The sequence below is a fragment of the Gamsiella multidivaricata genome, assembly GCF_025024155.1.
Source record: "Gamsiella multidivaricata strain RSA 2152 chromosome Unknown BC939scaffold_5, whole genome shotgun sequence".
NCBI lineage: Eukaryota > Fungi > Mortierellomycota > Mortierellomycetes > Mortierellales > Mortierellaceae > Gamsiella > Gamsiella multidivaricata.
In genome coordinates this window covers 448,470-466,324 of record NW_026251713.1, presented here as the reverse complement: position 1 = coordinate 466,324, position 17,855 = coordinate 448,470, and the positions used below count along the sequence as shown (strand labels likewise).

Sequence of the window (17,855 nt, the reverse complement as noted above, 5' to 3'; positions counted from 1 at the left end):
CAAGCCTACCCTATCTTACACCAACCCCGATTTCCCGTAACATTATTGAAGTCACTTGAAAAGCCTTTTATGCCTTCAGAACATAGTGGGGAAGGGTTTTTTTATGCACCGGCCCCGTTTTGAGCCCTGGAGCGCCACCCGCTGCAGATCGGATGCTACTGGACTGCCTGAAAGGAAGGAGGCGGTTGATAACCATGAAGTGGATAGGAAGATACCCTTTTCGTAACAAGTAGTTTTTATTAATAACAATTTGTCTAAAGCCGATGGATTTTTCAAATAATCTTTTGCTTCTAACACACCGATGAGGTGTGGCAGTTGATGCGCAGAACTTATGGACGGACTCGGGGACTATGACCTGTCTTCAGGCGTTTGTGGATCGGGTCTGCTTTGGTGATAAAGGAAATGTAACCCTCTATAATTATTTCGTAGAAAAACGATCTAGTACAAAAACTCGTGGCGCGACGCGACCGAGAGCGCAGAAGCGTTAATAGGACTCCTTTTTGGATATGAAAGTGACGGGGCAGAGTATGTATGATATAAAGGCGACTGTAGACCAGTCGATGTCAACTTCCACAGCCTCTACAGTGCAGCGCTCGGTTCATTCTTCGAAAATGTAGATCGGAGGATCTTCAATGGCTCCTTAAGGATCATGTATGTTGCGGCTTTCAAGCTCCTGCTGTCTTGAGCAATTGCTTAACCCATCGTCCTATTATTTTCTCAAAGTCTCCATGAATTTTAGAGACATCTTTTCAAGCTCATGGTTGGCCAACCATCTGAAAGGTGTCTTCCATTCCTCTGCCAAATAATTGCCATAGTGAAGGCAGGTGTAGGGAAGGCGAGAAAGGGAGGATGATGCAGCTTGTGAGGACTGGATTGCTTGGAGTGCATGTTGATTATCTATTTCTGTGCATGGTTGGCAGTGCATGTGCGCATGTTTGGGCCGTGGTGGAGTGTCGGGTTTCCTTCCCGGAAACGTGGGTGCTCAGGGCAGTGGATGAAGAGCGCCCTGGATCCAGTCCTTCATAAAACTTACATCAGTCTGAGCGAATGAAGTTCGTTCCCAATATCATTGCTCACTCGAAAATTAATGAGTTTCACCAAAAGTGGATCCTCGTTTATTTTCTGCTCATCCCCTTCATCCATTCCAATCATCCCTCTTACCCTTCTTCGAAACAGGGCCGCATCGTTACTTTTCGAGGACAACTACGCCAGGGCAGTTAACCTAAAGGGCCACCCTTCTCGACTTCGGCCTTCACACTCAGTTTCGCATTCAACGGACGCCAGAAACGGGGCTTTTTTGTTGCTTGCATCAATCTCGACAAAAAAGTCATCCACACGCGTCTACTTTCAGTCGTCGACCAACGCCGGCTGTAAAAACGGTATAGTTTTAAGTCATGATGAACGACACCAGTTCTGCCGCCGATCAACCAGGCGCGCCCATTTACAGAGGTAAAAACACAGAGACAGCGAACATCGTTGCCGCCAACGAGTACCATAGCGGCACAACTACCAACGACGACAGCAGGCCTAGTCTCGATGTGAGGCGCGAGAGGAAAAGTGTCTATTCGGATGAGAGCGAGGATCGCAGCCAATTCACAAAGTTCAGGAGCAGGCGCAGTCTTCCATGGTACCAGAGTCGGGATCTGCAGATCGTTGTTGCTATCACTGCCCTGGCGCTTGTCGTGAGACTCTGGGCAATTGGATATCCCACTTCAGTCGTGTAAGTATTTGCTGTGTGCTGTCACTACTGCCACCTTCTTCTTTCCTTACCTTATTGGGATCCATTAGTCACTCGATCGACGATGCTGATACCATAATCTTGTCCTATAGGTTCGATGAGGTTCACTTTGGAGGGTTTGCCTCAAAGTACATCAGAGGTCGTTTCTTCATGGACGTGCATCCTCCACTGGCAAAGATGTTAATCGCACTTACGGGATGGCTCTTCGGTTTGAACTCTTCATTTGATTTCAAGGAGATTGGACTGTAAGAAGACCCTAGTTGCAATCTTTATCGATTGTGTCGAGTTTGTGTACCAAAATTTGACCTTACTGATCGACTCTCATAACAACAACAATTCAGGGACTATATCGAGCCAAAGGTACCTTACATCCCAATGAGAGTCATGTGCGGTCTTATGGGGGTCGCAGTCATCCCTATCGCATTTTACACCGTCAGGAACTCGGGACATTCGATCCACGCGTCTACTCTCGCTGCCTTGCTGGTTCTCTTTGGTAAGACGGGCTCTTTTATTGTGCTGGATCGAATGTTGGCAGCAATAAAAGTCTCGACTACCCACAGTCAGCTTGTAACTTTCGTTTTACTATAGAAAACAGCATTGTTACGCAGAGTCGCCTTATCCTGTTAGATTCGCCCTTGATTCTCTTCACTGCATTCACGGCTCTCGCCTGGGTTAATTTCTCCAACCAACGTTATGATCCCTTCTCAGACGACTGGTTCATCTGGCTGTTCCTCACAGGCGTTGGACTCGGACTTTCTATAAGCGTCAAATGGGTTGGCCTCTTCATTATTGCGACGATCGGCGTCTCGACCCTCAACCAGCTATGGTCACTTTGGGGCGATCTCCGAGTGTCTCCACGTACCTGGCTGAACCATTTCTTTGCACGCGCTCTCTGTCTGATCGTGGTCCCTGTTGCAGCGTATATGTTAATGTTCGAAATTCATTTCTTGCTCCTCGGATCCAGTGGGGATGGCGATGGTTTCATGAGCGCGCCCTTTCAGATGACCCTGGGACACTCGCTCCAAGACTCACCTCTCTGTAAGTTGGCAATAGTTTCATCAAGTTCTTTTTGGCGGTGAATCAGTATTCATCAAAGTGCCGTAAGTTTGTAAGCACCGTACTGACCCTGTACCATTTTCCTTCCGACCGTTTTTCAGCGGTCGCATACGGCGCAACTGTCACGATTCGTCACCAGGGCACACAGGGTGGTTACTTGCATTCGCACAACTCGAACTATGAAACGGGAAGCAGACGTACGTGGAGTTTTGACAACGTTGGTATCAGAGGATCGACCTACATAGGCGAAGCTGTAAACTAAACACTTGAGATTCGTTTCTCTTTCTCAACAATAGAGCAACAGGTCACTCTCTATCCTCACAAGGACTCAAACAACGACTGGATCATTCAAAAGAAGGATGGCTCTATTCCTGAGGAACTTGAGTATATTAAACACGGAGATTATGTCCGCCTGGAGCATGTCCAGACCCATAAACGTCTCCATTCGCACGACCACAAGGCTCCGGTGACCGAGAACGAGAACCATTTTGAAGTCAGCGGATACGGATACGAGGGATTTCCGGGTGATGCAAACGACGAATGGCGCGTGGAGATTGTGAGTCACGATGGATCGAATTCGACAGCCGGGGAGATGTTGCATACGCTTCGATCCAAGTTCAAGCTGGTCCATGCCAACATGAACTGCGATCTATTTTCGCACAAGGTCAAGCTCCCTAAGTATGCGTTTGAGCAGCAGGAAGTGACATGCATGCGTAGCGCAGTTGTTGCCAAGACGACCTGGATGATCGAATCTAACAGCCATTCAAACTGTATGTACTACTTCATGTCTTGCTATTGAGCGAACAAATGCTACTCTGAAGAAGTACTAATTGTCTATTTCGAATTCGACATTAGATCCCAAGGACGCGCCTTTGGTCAACTACAAGAAGCCCGGCTTTTTGGGGAAATTTTTTGAATTGAACAGGGTCATGTGGACGACCAACGCAGGCTTGACGGACTCGCACCCTTATGACTCTCGTCCCTCCTCCTGGCCATTGTTGAAGCGCGGCATCAGTTTCTGGGGCAAGGATCAGAAGCATATTTACCTGGTTGGCAATTGGTTCACTTGGTACCTGTCTACGGCGGCGGTCGGATTGTATGCTCTCATCCGTGGTATCTTGTTTCTTCGGGACAAGCGCGGTTACCGCGATGACTTCCGAGGTACTACGTCTGACTATGCCAAATGATTGTGTCGTTTTTGTAAGCTTAGATTGGGTAGAAGGTTCTAATTGTGAGAAAACATATTCTTTGCATAGGCCTGCGCGAGTACTACGAGCTGTCGGGAGGATTCTTCTTCATGGCATGGGTATTCCACTACCTTCCTTTCTTCCTAATGGGCCGCCAACTGTTCCTCCATCACTACCTGCCTGCACTCTACTTCGCGATCCTACTCCTTAGTGTTACCTTTGATCTCGGTTGCCGATTTATCCCTAATCGGTTTCGTCTCGTGGCACTAATCATTCTTGCGTCCGTCGCCATCTTCGTTTTCCGCACACGTGCTTCGTTGACCTACGGCTCAGAATGGACACGATCCGAGTGCGAGGCGTCTAAGGTGTTGAGCACTTGGGATTATGACTGTAATCAGTATCCGGATACGTATGAACAGTACGCTCTTAATGCTGCCACCTCTCAGGCTGTAAGTGCTGCCAATGCAGTCAGCGCTGCGAACATCCAGAGACAGGAGGGTATTTTAGATAGGGCGGTTCCTGCTGCCGAGGTCCCTGTAGCAGATGTAGGAGAGGATACTGGATCAATCAAGGATGGAGGAGAGGCCAGCGGGGCGGATCCAGAGGTGACAAATCCAGCCTTGGCAGCGGATGAGGATATTGAACCCAGCGAGCTGGCAAAAGAGGATGCATAGGGTCTTGTAGCGCGAGGTTATTCGGTAACACAAAACAATAAATTTTCTGCATGAGGACTCATCGACGAAGGAAGGGAGTTTTACTGAACACGCGAGAAACTGTACAGATATGGAGAAAATGTCCATTAAACCAATAGAGGGTACCCAGATGGATATTTTGCAGTGTAAGAATGAGGACCATAACATACGCATTGAGACTCGTAAATCGAATTCTCCTGGGTCAACGACTGGTTTTATTTTTTCATTTAGTTTTGGGATCCCCAAAACTGCTGCTGATTGCGTCCAGATCCTTGGTGCTGTCCCTGGTGCTGGTTGGGGTGGTAGCCCTGGTGATGGCTAGGATACTGGTAGTTCGAAAACATCTGCTGTTGGTAATATCCCTGTTGTGTCTGAGCGCCGTTGCCAGGCTGCTGGCCCTGCAGCGATGCAGCACCGGCCATCTGGGACGAGCCTGATGGCTGTGATCCTGCAGCAGCATTCAAGTCTGTGCCAGAGTAATTCGATCCAGAGCTGCCCTTGCCATTACTGGCATTCGGTGTGGGTGCGGCAGGCTGTTGTTGGTTGCCCAAGAAGTTCTGCATGCCAGGATTGCCGTACTTGACATAGGGGTCGTTGTTCAATCCACCCATACCGTGAATGCCGGCTCCAGACATGTCCTCATAACCACCCTGAGAGTACTGGTGGTGTCCCTGACCAGCAGTCGAGCTATAATTACCATAAGGAGAGCCGCTGGCAGTACCAGGTTTGCTGGAGTGTTGTTGCTGCTGCTGCTGTTGGTGCTGGTACATAGGGTACATATTTTTGTTGACAAATGGCTGACCATATCCAGATTGCTGATAGGCGTTGGGGAACTGGTTGGGCGCCATGTAGTAGTAAGGATAGTAGGGCATACCTCCAGCCATGCCAGGGTAAGCCTGCTGCTGCTGTTGCTGCTGCTGAAGGGTCTGCTGAGCTTGGGTCGAGCCAGTGTTGGAGGCGCCAGAGGTACTGACAGTCGAGGACGAATCCTGGCTGTACTTGGTGTCACGGGACTGGTAGTTGTTGCCGGCTGTCACTGGGATCTGGCCATAGCTGGTAGGGTCATAGTACATAGCAGCCCTTTGAAGCTCATTGCCATAAAGAGCAGCGTAGTCGTTGGGGAGCGATGCCATGGGACCCATGCCAAAGGATCCGAGCTGGGTGGCAGGGTTGGGCATATATGAGCCGTAAGGAGATCCCATGGCATCGAGGCCCATGCCAGGGTGATGGTGACCGATGTAGTTGGCCGCAGGATCCTGCTTCAAATAAGAGGCGTTGGTAGCTGCAGGTGAGAGGCCGCTAGCAGAAGGAGTGGCGCCCTGGTATCCAGTTGCTCCTGTGGGCTGGCGAGCATAGCTAGGCTGCTGAGGCTGTGTGGCGGATTGAGTGGCGGCAGCGGGCTGTTGAGCAGGCTGCTCAGGCTGGGTAGGTTGGGAAGGCTGCTCGGGCTGGATCTCAGGTTCAGAAATCTCCGCGTCGTCGTTCAAAGAGAAGCTGCCAAATTTAACGCCAACACTCTGCAAAGCCGACGATCCGCTGGGCATGACAACGGGGGCATCCTGGTTCAAACGACGAGGTTGAGAAGCGACCTTGGGCTTCAGTCCAGGGGGTCCAACAGGAGTGGCAGGCGCGGGTTCAAGCGTAGCAGTTGGAGCAGGCTCGAGTGCAGCAATGGGTTCCTCAGCCTTTTCCTCCTCAGTCTTCTCCTCCTCAGCCTTCTCTTCAACCTTCTCCTCAACCTTCTCTTTGACCTTCTCTTCGACCTTCTCCTCGATATTCTCTTCGATCTTCTCTTCGACAGCGGGCTCAGGTACTGGCTCCTCGGGTGCCTTCTCTTCAGCGGCAGCGGGAGCAACCTCGGGAACTTCTTCGACAGTTGGCTCTTCAACCTTGACAGGCTCAGAAACAGTGGGCTTAGGAGCGGGTATATTAACAGCGGCTGCAGGGGCGGGTGCAACAGCGGGTGTAGGAGCGAGAGTGGGCTTAGGGGCAGGCTCCGGCCTAACATCGCGATGTAGAAGTGAAAGAGTATGTGAGTATGCACAGATCACGACGCGACGTAGGGATCGAAATATGTTGCAGTGGTTCTTACTTGACAATCTTTGCCCAAGACATTTTGCTTCCGGCTGGGATGGTTGCGGTGTTCAACTTGCGAGCAGATGCAGCAGGTGTGGAGGTAGCGGGAAGTGCGGCTCCCCATGAGTCAGTCGAAGATATAGCAGTGACAGGAGCTGCCCATGAATCGGCGGTGGAAGCAGCGGAAGCAGCTCCCCGTGAGTCGGTTGAGACAGCAGCGTCAGGAGTGGCTCCCCATGAATCATTAGTAGTTGTAGTGGTAGTGACAGCGGGGGTTGACCAGGCTTCGGTCGTATCGGATGAGTCATTAATTGTTGAGGGTTCAGCTCCCCATGAAGGCGCAGCATCCACAGAATCGACTGCGGTTGTAGTCTCGAAGCTATTTGTCTTTGAGTCGGCAGTGCTGTTCCAAGCGTTGTCAGAAGCTGCGGTAGTGTCGGCCTTGAAGGGACGTCCGCTCCTGTCGCCACCGTTCAATGCGCGAGGAGCGCCCCTTGTCGCACCGCCACGTCCACCACGGAAACCATCTATATGAAATCGAGAGTAGGTATGATAATGGCGTTAGCAATGAACGAAAGGTGAGGCGTATTGAATCAAAGGATAGTTCAAGCCGACTTACCACCACGACCACGTCCTGCAAAACCACCACGCTGGCTGTTGGAAGTGCGGAATTCCTGCTTCTCGGATGCAATCTTTGGTTTGGGAGTCTTTTTCTTGCCCTTGACTTCACCCCACTGGGAGGCATGACCTAACAAAAGCAAAAAAGGAAAGCAACGGAGGAAAAGAGGTCAGTATTTCACTTGTCTACGTATAACAGGAGCAATAGCTATTGGGCCCGTCCCGCCGTTTGTAGTGCAAAATACTCCAATGAAAAATTGCAAAGGGGTCATGGATTGATTGGTGCTGCCGGTAACCACTGTATCGGAGAAAAGAATCACATCATCGCAAGAAAAGACAAATGTAGCCGTATCCAAACAACAAGGTGCTAAGAAAAGGTGAGGAGTGGCGTATGGGGCTTGATCTGTTCCAAAGCGTCGTTGTCGTCCTCGAAATATTTAATAGTTGCCGTGATGGTGCCCGAGAACAGAACAGAGCAGGACAGAACATCGCCTGCTTGGGACACAAGCTGGATTCTGAACGCCAACTGGCCCAACTGCTAGGCCTTTTCCAGTATCTCATAATACGATTTTCATTGACCAAAACGCCTTTTTTTCCTTTTTCGCGTGTGCCAAGAAGGCCGAGGTGGACCGCAAGTAGGCAGATCACTGGGAATAAAACAAGGCGCACAAAGCAACAGAAGAATTGGAGGGACATCAAGCAAGAGACGCCTTACCTTCGCTGATCCTGAGAATCGCAAGTTCGACATCTCCGTTAGCATCCTGAATGGCGTACAAAAGATCTTCCTCTGTCCAATCTGCAAAAAGCTCCTTGAGTGTGGCCAAGGAGCCTCCATGTTCTTTACGGAGTTGACGGAGATCCTCTGGTTCATCTTTGCCGCCGTGGCGTCTCTGTGTGTTACTGCTGTGAAGGGTTGCCATTATATCTACAGAGAGCAGGGGCATGTGATGGTTGCCTTGATTAGCCTTCCAGATTGCGATTGCATGCGTGGTTGAATAAAGCGGATCAATTCCCTAGCCGAGATTGTGGTGGAGTTGACCCTTCAACAGTAAGACAAGCCAGTGGGTGTTAGGTAGAAAGTCGACGCCTCCAAGGCCAAATGTCTACAGAGCGAGACAAGTGGCGATCTGTTGTAGAGCTGCGTGAACGAATCTTATCCATCTCGCTGTTGATGGCTGTGCTGAGGTCCTTGCTCCCCAAGCGTTGACTGGGCAGTAAATCGCTGTTGATCAGTCCAAGGACCAAGATGTCTTTACCTCTTGTTGTATATGATGGAGGGGTGGGGTAGGCTGTGTCGGATGAAAGTAGCAAAGGCTTCTTTTTTTCTGGCTTCCGAAGGCACTGGGTGGATGCGGCTATGAGGATTGGGGGCGACAAGGGGGAGCGTTGTTGAAACGAAAAGGAAGAAAGAGTGTGAGAGAGATGCCCTTTCTCTCAAACAGACGAAACGCGCTCGTCTTATCACGTGCAGTATATCATCCCTATTGCTATCATGGATTTACTGTGAAAGAACGGGTTCCTCCACTGCTCCACTGTTTTTTGTTCGATCTGGTGGCTTACTGCCTTCACAACACACCCCAAAAAAATAGGACGATGCTCGCTGTCCAAGAGCCAGCGTCAAAAGTCGTTTACAGGCATTCACCCTCCTCCCCTTTCCTTCGAGCCGCCGATTGCACCATCCACAACGACAGCCACTATCCACCATGGACGCATCACTCGACCTTTCCAAGCTCAATGCCCTCTCGCCTGAGGTCATCTCCAAGCAGGCTACCATCAACATCGGTATGCAGTCGATCGTGTCGCCTTACTATCCAACCGCAGCACAACAGGGTCATGAGCGAAGCAAACCACTGGCACCGTGATGAATATGTGGCGACTAAGCAGCTTCTCCAATTTTCCTTTCCCGCTTTACAGGTACCATTGGTCACGTAGCCCACGGTAAATCCACTGTCGTTAAGGCCATTTCTGGAGTTCAGGTACCGTATCGTGAATCCTGATACATGATGCGTGCCGTGCAAGCGTATCGCTGTTTCGATCCATTGGCTGACACAACCCCTCCATTCATTTCTTAATGTTACATAGACTGTCCGATTTAAGAACGAGTTGGAGCGCAATATTACCATCAAGCTGGGATATGCCAATGCTAAGGTAAGAGCTGAACATTCCGTTCCTCTGTCGATTTCTAGAGTATGGTGCTGATATTAATATCATAAATCTTGCATAGATTTACAAATGCCAAAACGAGGCCTGCCCAAGACCTGGATGCTACAAGTCGTACCGAAGCAACATGGAAGATCATCCCAAGTGCGAGCGCCCAGGATGTGGTGGTATCATGAAACTGGAACGGTAGGTGTGCCCTTTCCTCAGGATTGTTGAGTCATACTCAGTCATTGCCAAAGCACATATTGTTATGCACTCTCGGTCGCTATGGAATAGTGCTAAATGCTTACTTCCGTGATTCATACTATCGCCCATTAGTCATGTTTCTTTCGTCGATTGCCCAGGTATATACTCAATTCGTTCAGGATTGGTGGACCCTCCATTTAATGGGAATCATATAGCGGCATTAACATGACTTTTTTCCCTTCTGCTTGTACAATACGGGATGAACAGGACACGATATTCTCATGGCCACCATGCTGAACGGTGCTGCTGTCATGGACGCTGCTCTATTGTTGGTGGCCGCCAATGAATCATGCCCTCAGCCCCAAACAAGCGAACATTTGGCTGCTATCGAGATCATGAAGCTGGAGCACATCATTATTCTTCAAAACAAGGTCGATCTGATCAAGGAATCGGCAGCACAGGAGCACTACCAGAGCATCTTGCAGTTCGTCAAGGGAACCATTGCGGACTCTGCTCCCATCGTCCCCATCTCTGCCCAGCTCAAGTACAACATCGATGCCGTCAACGAATATATTGTCAAGCGTATCCCCATCCCTGTCCGCGATTTTACCTCCGATCCCCGTCTTATCGTCATTCGTTCCTTCGATGTCAACAAGCCTGGTGCTGAGGTCGACAGCTTGACAGGAGGTATTGCTGGAGGTTCCATTCTTAACGGAGTCTTGAAGGTAAGATATCGAGTTAGTTGTATTTCTTATTAGATACTTGTCGAAAATATTGAAGAGCTGTCTTTTTAACATGCTCATGCGACCCTGTTGCTACATGGTTTACAAACAGCTCGGAGATGAGATCGAGATCCGTCCCGGTATCGTCACAAAGGATAACGAAGGAAAGATCAAGTGCAGACCCATCTTCTCCCGCATCGTCACGCTCTTGGCAGAGACCAACAACTTGAAGTTTGCCGTGCCCGGCGGTTTGATTGGTGTTGGTACTAAGATCGATCCCACACTTTGCCGTGCCGATCGTTTGGTCGGTCAAGTCTTGGGTGCGGTTGGGAAACTGCCTGAAGTCTACTCCGAGCTCGAGATCAACTACTTCTTGCTCCGTCGTCTTTTGGGAGTCAAGACAGACGACAAGAAGCAGGCCAAGGTTACCAAGCTGACTAAGAACGAGGTTTTGATGGTCAACATCGGATCGACCTCGACCGGAGGACGTGTCATCCAGGTTAAGAATGATATTGCAAAGATTGCCCTTACTGGTCTCGCATGTTCAGAGTAAGTATTCAGTATCAACACGGACGCTCTTTAAAAAATTGAAGTAGTTACTAACTGTCCATTGTCTTTTGATGTATAGGGCTGGCGCCAACGTTGCCTTGTCGCGCCGTATCGCAAATCACTGGCGTTTGATTGGATGGGGCAAGATCACCCGTGGTTCCTCTGTGCCTATCTAAAGCGTATAGGAGTATAGGACCGAGACGCATGGGAGGAATGCACCAGATAGAGCATGCAATGAAGCCTTATAGGAATAGAGGCCTCAACATCGTAAAGTAAAGTTCACATTCATTTTTATCCGCACAACCGTCCATGGGGCGTCCACATTTATTCTTTTGCCAGTTTGCCCGCAAGTCTAGAAGCACGGAATAAGGACAGTTTCTTGGGAGGCTGATTTCTATCGTCCACTTCGGCATCCACCGCTACTTCATCGTCCTCTTCGTCGTTTTCTTCGTCATTTTCTTCGTCGTTTTCTTCATCGTTTTCTTCAGCATTTTCTTCACCGTCCTCTTCCTTTTGGCTGTCGATGACCTTGGCCTGTGGTTCTGAAATGATCATACCGGGAGGGATAACTACTTGTTCTTCCCATAGCCGCTCAATCCCCTCCCGGTTGAACGCCCCGTGTTTCGCAATCATAGCTTGCCTGCGCTCCTGGTATTCACTCACCACCTACAAAAAGATAATAGTATAGCGTTAACAACCTGAAGAAATATTCGTGAATTATGATGAGAGAAAAAAGATATCCGTAATTACCTGTCGCATCAGCATATCGTCCTCGAGTTCATCCTCATCCACCGATTCAAGTTCCTCGTGCTCAACAACGGCTCCCTTCATCAGCGCAGTGTCCTTGAGCTTAGAACTGGCTACGACAGGAATGGTGCGCAACGTAGGTGAGCTTAATTGTTTAGAATCCGCTGATCGCTGAGCCTTCGCAATTTCCGGTGGTGCCTTTTCAACAACAGATCCCTTAGGAGTAGATCGAGCGGGTGTTACCTGAGGCACTATCCTCTCGGGGCCATATGGATCGTCCTCATCTGCCTTATCTGCCTCGTCCTGTTGAAAACTCGAATCCGGTACTGCAGGTTCCGGCTCTAGGTACGCCCGCGACTTTTGTTGTTGCTGGTGTTGACGGAAGAGAGATGGCTTTTTGCGGCGAGGGCTCAGACCTACTTCTTCCTTTTTGGCCGTTGTGATCGATGGTTTGGTAAAGGTGTTTGCAATAACGTCCTTGACTCCCACAATTGATAGAGGTGTAGAGGTGCTCTCCTTGATAGCTGAAACGACAACGCTTTTCCGCTCATGCATTTCAGGGGCTGTCGAGGACGTCTCCTCGATGATCGATGGCGGTGGCACAGCAACGTTCCTCTCAACTACATCCGAGACCCCAGGAGTTGTTTGTTTGCCAGGTGATGGTGGCGTTACGACGTTCCTCTCGAACGCCCGCTCGGAAATACTTCCGACAGCAGGTTCAGGTGGAGTTGGCTTGCTATTCGAAGACTCTATTGTTCTTCCAGCTGCAGCTGCACGATCCCTCGCAAATTTGGACATCTTCTTGGATGATGTCTCCTGAGCACCCTGGACAGCCTGCTGTTCTGCTGGCTTAATCGACTCCAGTAAAGTCTTCTTTTCTGGCCCCTGTGCTTGTACCTCCGCTCTCAGCTGTTTGAACAGCGACGTTTTTTTGGGCAGGGGCTTCAGTGCTGATTTCAGAGAGGTAGGTGCTGTTGTTTCTGCTGACGCTTCAGACGCTCCAGTGTTCATGTTAGCGAGAGCTGATTCCAGATTATCAATCGTAACCAATTGATCCAATCCGGAAGACGCCCGACCACCCTCCTGCTGCTTGGACCTCATTTGGTTGATAAGATCCGAGGGTGACTTTGGCTTGATGGAAGGTACTGCTTTCTGGTTATTGTTGCCGTTGTTGAGCTTCAACTTGGTAGCCTTGGCAACCTGATCTGCAAAACGGACCGATTTCCTTGATGAACCTCCGATATCTTGTTCAAGTTCTTCCTCCTCAAACTCGTCTTCATCAGCAGAATGTTCCCAGACCTCTTCCTCATATTCCTCGTCTGAATCCAATGCCTTAGGTCTAAACTCGTCCTCGCTCTCGCCGTCATCATAGCCTTCCGGCATGCCATTATCATCCGATTCAGTCTCCTCGTCCGACGTGACAATCTCTCCAGCCTCTCTTCGGCGTTCCCGTTCTTCGTCCTCGCGCTCCAGTTCTGCGATCCTGTCTAGGATAGCGCGATCCTCTGCTTGTTCCTCGGGTGTCTTTTGAGAAAATGGAAGCAGACCTGACTGTACAGACTTGTCCTTGTCTTCCTTGTCGTCTTCGTCGTCCGAATAGTAAGGTTCTGTGATTTCAACAATGGGAAGTCCTTCTTCATTATAGTCTTGTCCTCCTAAAAGCCCAGGAGCCATCCCGCTCTTGTCCCGGATCTGTTCTTCCTGAGCCTTAAGTTTTGCAATGTTTTCTTGAACAACTAGAGGACATGCAAATTTTAGACAGAGCACGTATGAAAAAAATAATGTTAGTCATGGCGGTATCTAAGTTACTCAGCCCTTCTAGCTCGAAAGTCCTGCAGAAATCTTACGCTGCATGCGTCTATCCACGATCTCGGCGGCCTGGACAGCAGACCGATCAGCGAACCAGTTGTCTCCAAGCATGACTAGTACCTCGTTTGTGTGGACTAGTTTTCCTGGCATGAAGGCCAAGTTGCCAATCGGAACCTATCCATGAGAGGAAACAGGGGTATTGTAAATAAATATTATCCACCTGAACTGAGGGGAAAAGAAAAAGAAATAGGTACCTCTGTATGTAACAGTTGTCCTTACCATGACAGAGTGCGTAGTCTCTTTGGGCAAGTCAAGCAAGGTGGCCTTGAGAGCCTCATAGTCCGTCTCATAATTCTTCCATCGCACCAATTCCTCCTCCAGTCGTGTCAGTGCCCCAGAGAACTTTGCAAAGTATGTCGCCAGTTCTGAAGCCTCTGCCTCACGATCGTTGCTCTTGCCCTTGCCCTTGCCCTTGCCTCTGGAACCGTTCATGTTATTGGTGAGTTGATCAGGTTCAAGTTTGACGTTGAAGGCGGCTTTATTTTTCAGCACAACATTTCCAGTGGTCACAACAATAACGAATTTGACAAGGCATTGCAATCAAATTTATTTTGCTCTTTCAGATATGATGATCGGCGTGTGTTGGCCCTTACACAGCAATAAAGAGCTTCAGCAGTCCCTGGGCGTAGCTGACGATCTCCATGGCGCCCATCTTGCTGTCTCCAAAGACACGATCCACGAATGTGATAGGGACCTCTCCAATCGTGAAGTTGAACTGCCTTGCACGGACCATCATCTCCATCTGGAAGACATAGCCCTTGGAAATACAGGACGAGATCAGCTGGGTCAGGACCTCCTTCTTGTACAGACGGAAGCTTCCAGTAAGATCCGAGACACCAGGGCGGAGAAGCACTGTGGCCAAAAAGTTGGCTCCACGACTACACACGATTGACAAGGGATAGTAGTAGACGTGTTTGTTTAATAGCCGACATCCTGACAAGCTGCCGTATTCGTATATTATACACAACATCAATGTAACTTGCCTGATGACCTTGCGTTTCAGGTCCCATCCATAGACACCGCCGTTGCCTGCATAACGGGTTCCTGTGACAACATCAAGGTTTTTCGACTGCTGGAGACTAAAGAGTGACAAAAACAAAAGTCCCTGTTAGTGTTACTGAAAAATCGTGTTCGCTGGAAAGATGGCACAGCTCCATGAGAATAACCGAGTTAATAAACCATACCGGATCATCTCGGGGATGAACTTAGGCTAGTAGATCCATTGAGAACGACCAGTGAGAGAGAGGAGGGCAAGAGTGATGGTTCGTCAGTTCGGGGTTGTTTCTTTACATATCCAATTTCCCTGAGTAGGCTCCTTGTTCCTCCCTTACATGATGAGACATGTCCGCATCCAGAATAAAAATGAAATCGCCAGTGGCATGCTGGATTCCGTGGACGTATGCAGTACCTAGCGCAGATCATGTCACCAACAAGTCATATAGGTCCCTGATCAGTTTATCATAGATCGGCACTGTCTGGAGTACGTGTCATGTCGATGTGAATGTCCATTGCTCACCTAATCCGAGCTTTCCAGCGCGAGGTCTTAAAAGCTAAGAGAGTGGTAAAAAATGGGACCCAGTACAGGTTCAGTATGGACTTCCATGCTGACGGGAGCTGATAGGAATACATGGACTAACAATGACGCTGCATACAATTCTATCTTCGCCATAGATCTTCTGGAGCTGCTGCGCGATCTCGAGGGTGCCATCAGGACTGTTATCGTCGATGACAATGATCTCGTAGTCGATGTTGCTATTGGAGAAACAAGGTAGATAAGGTCGCGATTTTACCATTTTAAAACGCCTATCCTCTCTTTCTGATCCAAAACGCGTGGCAAGAACAGAGGCGTAGCTGACTCACTTATCCTGGAAGGTCTTTGTGAGAAGCCAGATGATGACGGGCAGATTCTCACGTTCATTGTAGGTGGGCAGGAGCACAGAGTACTTGTGATGTCCAATCATGGTGTTGGCGTGGTTGTGATTGTGATCGTGATGATGGCTCTGGGTCAGAAGCGGTGTTGTGCCTGTGGTCGTGTCGTCCTGGATGTCGATGCTGATGGCGTCGCTGTGGGTTGATTCTGATCTGGCGAACGGATGCGCAAAGGCAGGGGAAGAAGAAGGGTATTCGCCGTACGAGGAAGTCGTTGTCTGCATTCAAACGAGGATGCAATAGAAAAAGGGGGGTATGAAGACACTGATAAAGCGTGCGGAGCTTGTTTTGTTCCAATTGGCTGAGTTTACTTGGATGTGGATTTCCTACGAGGCTGGCAACTGTACAGCTCAGCCAAGGGAAATGCTCAACTGATCTCTTTTTCTTTCAACACCTACAGACCAATTCATCAAGACCGATGGCGAGCAAGAAACGGAGTTGGGGCTATAGCAACCTTGACAACAGCGACAGCAAGCGGGATAGGGCCCGCCATTCACGCCATGGAAAAGGACAAAGCGGACAAGTAGCACAAGCGGCAACACAGGCAACACAGACAACACAGACAACACAGGCAGGACCAGAGGCGGCAGTAAGAGATATCCCAGGATTTTATTACGACCTTGAGAAAAAAAAATACTTCAAGATCACAGCGAACCATCAACTCGGTAGTCAGCACCCGTTCAGTCAACAGAGCATCAAGGAAAAAACGACCCCGAAGGTAACGGAATAGTTTTTGCAATCATTTTGCTCCCGCTTCCATCTTTCGCTATATACCATTTAACACTGGAAACTCATATTTTGTAGCCAACATTGGAGCCTATCAGACGGCGATTTGGACAGAGATTTCCCTCAACGACTTCACATTATGGTCGTCTCGATTGGTTTTTACAGGATTGTCAGCTCGGATTAGCAGGTAGCCCTCGCAGGCAGCTTTGGTACGTGGGATTCCTCTTGCTATAGCAAAAGGCGAAACAAGCAGGCAAAGAACTGACTGAATGGGTCCTTCAATAACGCATAACGAAATAGCGAGATGCATGCCTTGGCTGTCAAATTCTGGAAGAGGAGCAGGCATATGGAACCCATACTCCCTGAAGCCTCTTTCGAGTACACGCATATGACGGTATAGATGTTGAGGTTTTCTTTCTTCAGTCTCCAAGATTTAGTGCTACTTGAATATTAATTGTAGATTTTCTTATCATTAATAGGTGAACCATGCTAACCGAGTCTTACTTCTGGGCACATCGTACGGTCAGTTATGGAGGTGCCCCGTGTCGGAGAGAAAATCAGACCAAGGTCCCTGCACACGACTGGAATCCAGGGAAACATCCCGGGTCACATCAATACACGAGACCCCAGACAAGTTCTTAATGTAAGAATGAGGTCGTGGTTAACCCACGAAGATTACTTTTTAAGGATAGGAGTGTGTTACATAGAACTAATGCCTATTCTATCTTACTTTAATAGAACCACGCATCTTGGAAACGTGGCTTCAGGAGTTCTTCTGGTGCGGAAGGAAACGATGCCAACGGAAGACAATGTCGTTCTAACGTACTCGCCCAGAAAATCAACTATTTGGACCAGTGCTCTTGCCGGAAACAAGCTGGTAGTGGGTGAAGACGGTGGTATTACGATCCTTTTAGATTGGAAATCCGGGAGACACTGCATACGATCTCTCAAGACTGGAAGTGACGTCTTCTCAATCGCTATTGACCCTCCAGAGAAAGGAAACGCTGTGTATGCAGGATGTAGGAATGGCACCGTCAAGATCTTCGACTTGAATCAGCCTCAGACCATGAAAGTCGCCGCGGGATCAAAGTTAAGTCGGTCTAATCCGGCGTTCCAAGGGATTGGACACCAGGGGTCGTCGGTGAGCTGTATCAAACGCGTTTCGGACCATTACCTTGTAACATCAGCCATGAGCGGGGAAATATCTATGTGGGATATTCGCTTTACAGGCGCATTGGCGAAACCGGTGCTGAACATTCGCGGACCCTTGCAAGGTCGCCTCAAAGAGACTCCATTCGATATCAACTGCGAGGAGACACTTTTGGCAGTAGGAGGCATTGGAGGTATAGATCAGCAGCTGTCATTGTGGTCGCTAAGTACTGGCCATAGAGTGCGAGACTTGGACGTGGGCGGATCTGCTAGTTGCCTTGGCTTCTCACGGGATCGACAGGGCCTTTGGGTAGTTGTAGGGGATCAGGTTCAGTTCTGGGGACTATGACACTAGTTTGAATAAATGAACGTTCAAACGAAGCTGAGTGACTTGTTCTTTAATTACGCAAATATAAAATGCTGTTGCAGGCGGCAAGCCGTTTGCTTTTTT

At 49.2% G+C, this 17,855-nt stretch overlaps 6 protein-coding genes across 6 annotated transcripts; 3 read left to right on the top strand and 3 right to left on the bottom strand.

Annotated features, from left to right (window-relative positions):
• The first annotated feature begins 1,078 nt into the window (after positions 1-1,078).
• On the top strand, positions 1,079-4,733 carry BC939DRAFT_438008 (Dolichyl-phosphate-mannose-protein mannosyltransferase-domain-containing protein). Its single transcript, XM_051553782.1, has 8 exons — positions 1,079-1,720; positions 1,831-1,983; positions 2,080-2,231; positions 2,327-2,776; positions 2,896-2,991; positions 3,091-3,564; positions 3,650-3,955; positions 4,051-4,733. Exons 1-8 carry the CDS (start codon positions 1,395-1,397, stop codon positions 4,653-4,655), a joined length of 2,562 nt encoding a protein of 853 aa, XP_051416728.1. The 5' UTR covers positions 1,079-1,394; the 3' UTR covers positions 4,656-4,733.
• Position 4,734: 1 nt separating this feature from the next.
• Positions 4,735-8,787, bottom strand: BC939DRAFT_438002 (uncharacterized protein). The gene is made up of 5 exons (XM_051553781.1): positions 8,083-8,787; positions 7,369-7,497; positions 6,766-7,276; positions 4,844-6,674; positions 4,735-4,754 (listed from the first exon to the last, which is right to left on the bottom strand). The coding sequence occupies exons 1-4, from the start codon at positions 8,309-8,311 to the stop codon at positions 4,901-4,903; spliced, it is 2,643 nt and encodes an 880-aa protein (XP_051416727.1). The 5' UTR covers positions 8,312-8,787; the 3' UTR covers positions 4,735-4,754; positions 4,844-4,900.
• A 283-nt stretch (positions 8,788-9,070) lies between these two features.
• BC939DRAFT_525281 (P-loop containing nucleoside triphosphate hydrolase protein) lies at positions 9,071-11,292 on the top strand (the record flags this gene model as incomplete). Its single annotated transcript, XM_051561305.1, has 8 exons — positions 9,071-9,149; positions 9,282-9,343; positions 9,450-9,515; positions 9,592-9,713; positions 9,846-9,871; positions 9,981-10,438; positions 10,548-10,984; positions 11,064-11,292. The coding sequence occupies 8 exons, from the start codon at positions 9,071-9,073 to the stop codon at positions 11,158-11,160; spliced, it is 1,347 nt and encodes a 448-aa protein (XP_051416726.1). The 3' UTR covers positions 11,161-11,292.
• BC939DRAFT_489480 (uncharacterized protein) lies at positions 11,293-14,108 on the bottom strand. The gene is made up of 4 exons (XM_051559417.1): positions 13,820-14,108; positions 13,579-13,714; positions 11,735-13,467; positions 11,293-11,650 (listed from the first exon to the last, which is right to left on the bottom strand). The coding sequence occupies exons 1-4, from the start codon at positions 14,030-14,032 to the stop codon at positions 11,309-11,311; spliced, it is 2,424 nt and encodes an 807-aa protein (XP_051416725.1). The 5' UTR covers positions 14,033-14,108; the 3' UTR covers positions 11,293-11,308.
• Positions 14,109-14,189: 81 nt separating this feature from the next.
• Positions 14,190-15,561, bottom strand: BC939DRAFT_482985 (dolichol-phosphate mannosyltransferase; the record flags this gene model as incomplete). The annotated part of the gene is made up of 7 exons (XM_051559156.1): positions 14,190-14,478; positions 14,584-14,679; positions 14,785-14,810; positions 14,932-15,008; positions 15,117-15,150; positions 15,253-15,352; positions 15,461-15,561. 7 exons carry the CDS (start codon positions 15,559-15,561, stop codon positions 14,190-14,192), a joined length of 723 nt encoding a protein of 240 aa, XP_051416724.1.
• A 242-nt stretch (positions 15,562-15,803) lies between these two features.
• BC939DRAFT_437995 (WD40-repeat-containing domain protein) lies at positions 15,804-17,771 on the top strand. The gene is made up of 5 exons (XM_051553780.1): positions 15,804-16,247; positions 16,334-16,464; positions 16,556-16,649; positions 16,735-16,898; positions 16,994-17,771. The coding sequence occupies exons 1-5, from the start codon at positions 15,948-15,950 to the stop codon at positions 17,751-17,753; spliced, it is 1,449 nt and encodes a 482-aa protein (XP_051416723.1). The 5' UTR covers positions 15,804-15,947; the 3' UTR covers positions 17,754-17,771.
• Positions 17,772-17,855: the final 84 nt, after the last annotated feature.

Coding starts and splice junctions, on each gene's coding strand:
- BC939DRAFT_437995 (XM_051553780.1), top strand. CDS start 15,948: ATGGCGAGCAAGAAACGGAGTTGGGGCTATAGCAACCTTGACAACAGC. Junction 16,248..16,333: donor AGGAAAAAACGACCCCGAAG/GTAACGGAATAG, acceptor CATATTTTGTAG/CCAACATTGGAGCCTATCAG. Junction 16,899..16,993: donor ACCCCAGACAAGTTCTTAAT/GTAAGAATGAGG, acceptor TTACTTTAATAG/AACCACGCATCTTGGAAACG.
- BC939DRAFT_438008 (XM_051553782.1), top strand. CDS start 1,395: ATGATGAACGACACCAGTTCTGCCGCCGATCAACCAGGCGCGCCCATT. Junction 1,721..1,830: donor GGATATCCCACTTCAGTCGT/GTAAGTATTTGC, acceptor CTTGTCCTATAG/GTTCGATGAGGTTCACTTTG. Junction 3,565..3,649: donor ATCTAACAGCCATTCAAACT/GTATGTACTACT, acceptor ATTCGACATTAG/ATCCCAAGGACGCGCCTTTG.
- BC939DRAFT_489480 (XM_051559417.1), bottom strand. CDS start 14,032: ATGAACGGTTCCAGAGGCAAGGGCAAGGGCAAGGGCAAGAGCAACGAT. Junction 13,468..13,578: donor CGTGGATAGACGCATGCAGC/GTAAGATTTCTG, acceptor CATGTCCTCTAG/TTGTTCAAGAAAACATTGCA. Junction 11,651..11,734: donor ACGATATGCTGATGCGACAG/GTAATTACGGAT, acceptor ATCTTTTTGTAG/GTGGTGAGTGAATACCAGGA.
- BC939DRAFT_438002 (XM_051553781.1), bottom strand. CDS start 8,311: ATGCCCCTGCTCTCTGTAGATATAATGGCAACCCTTCACAGCAGTAAC. Junction 7,277..7,368: donor TGCAGGACGTGGTCGTGGTG/GTAAGTCGGCTT, acceptor GATTTCATATAG/ATGGTTTCCGTGGTGGACGT. Junction 6,675..6,765: donor TCTTGGGCAAAGATTGTCAA/GTAAGAACCACT, acceptor TCGCGATGTTAG/GCCGGAGCCTGCCCCTAAGC.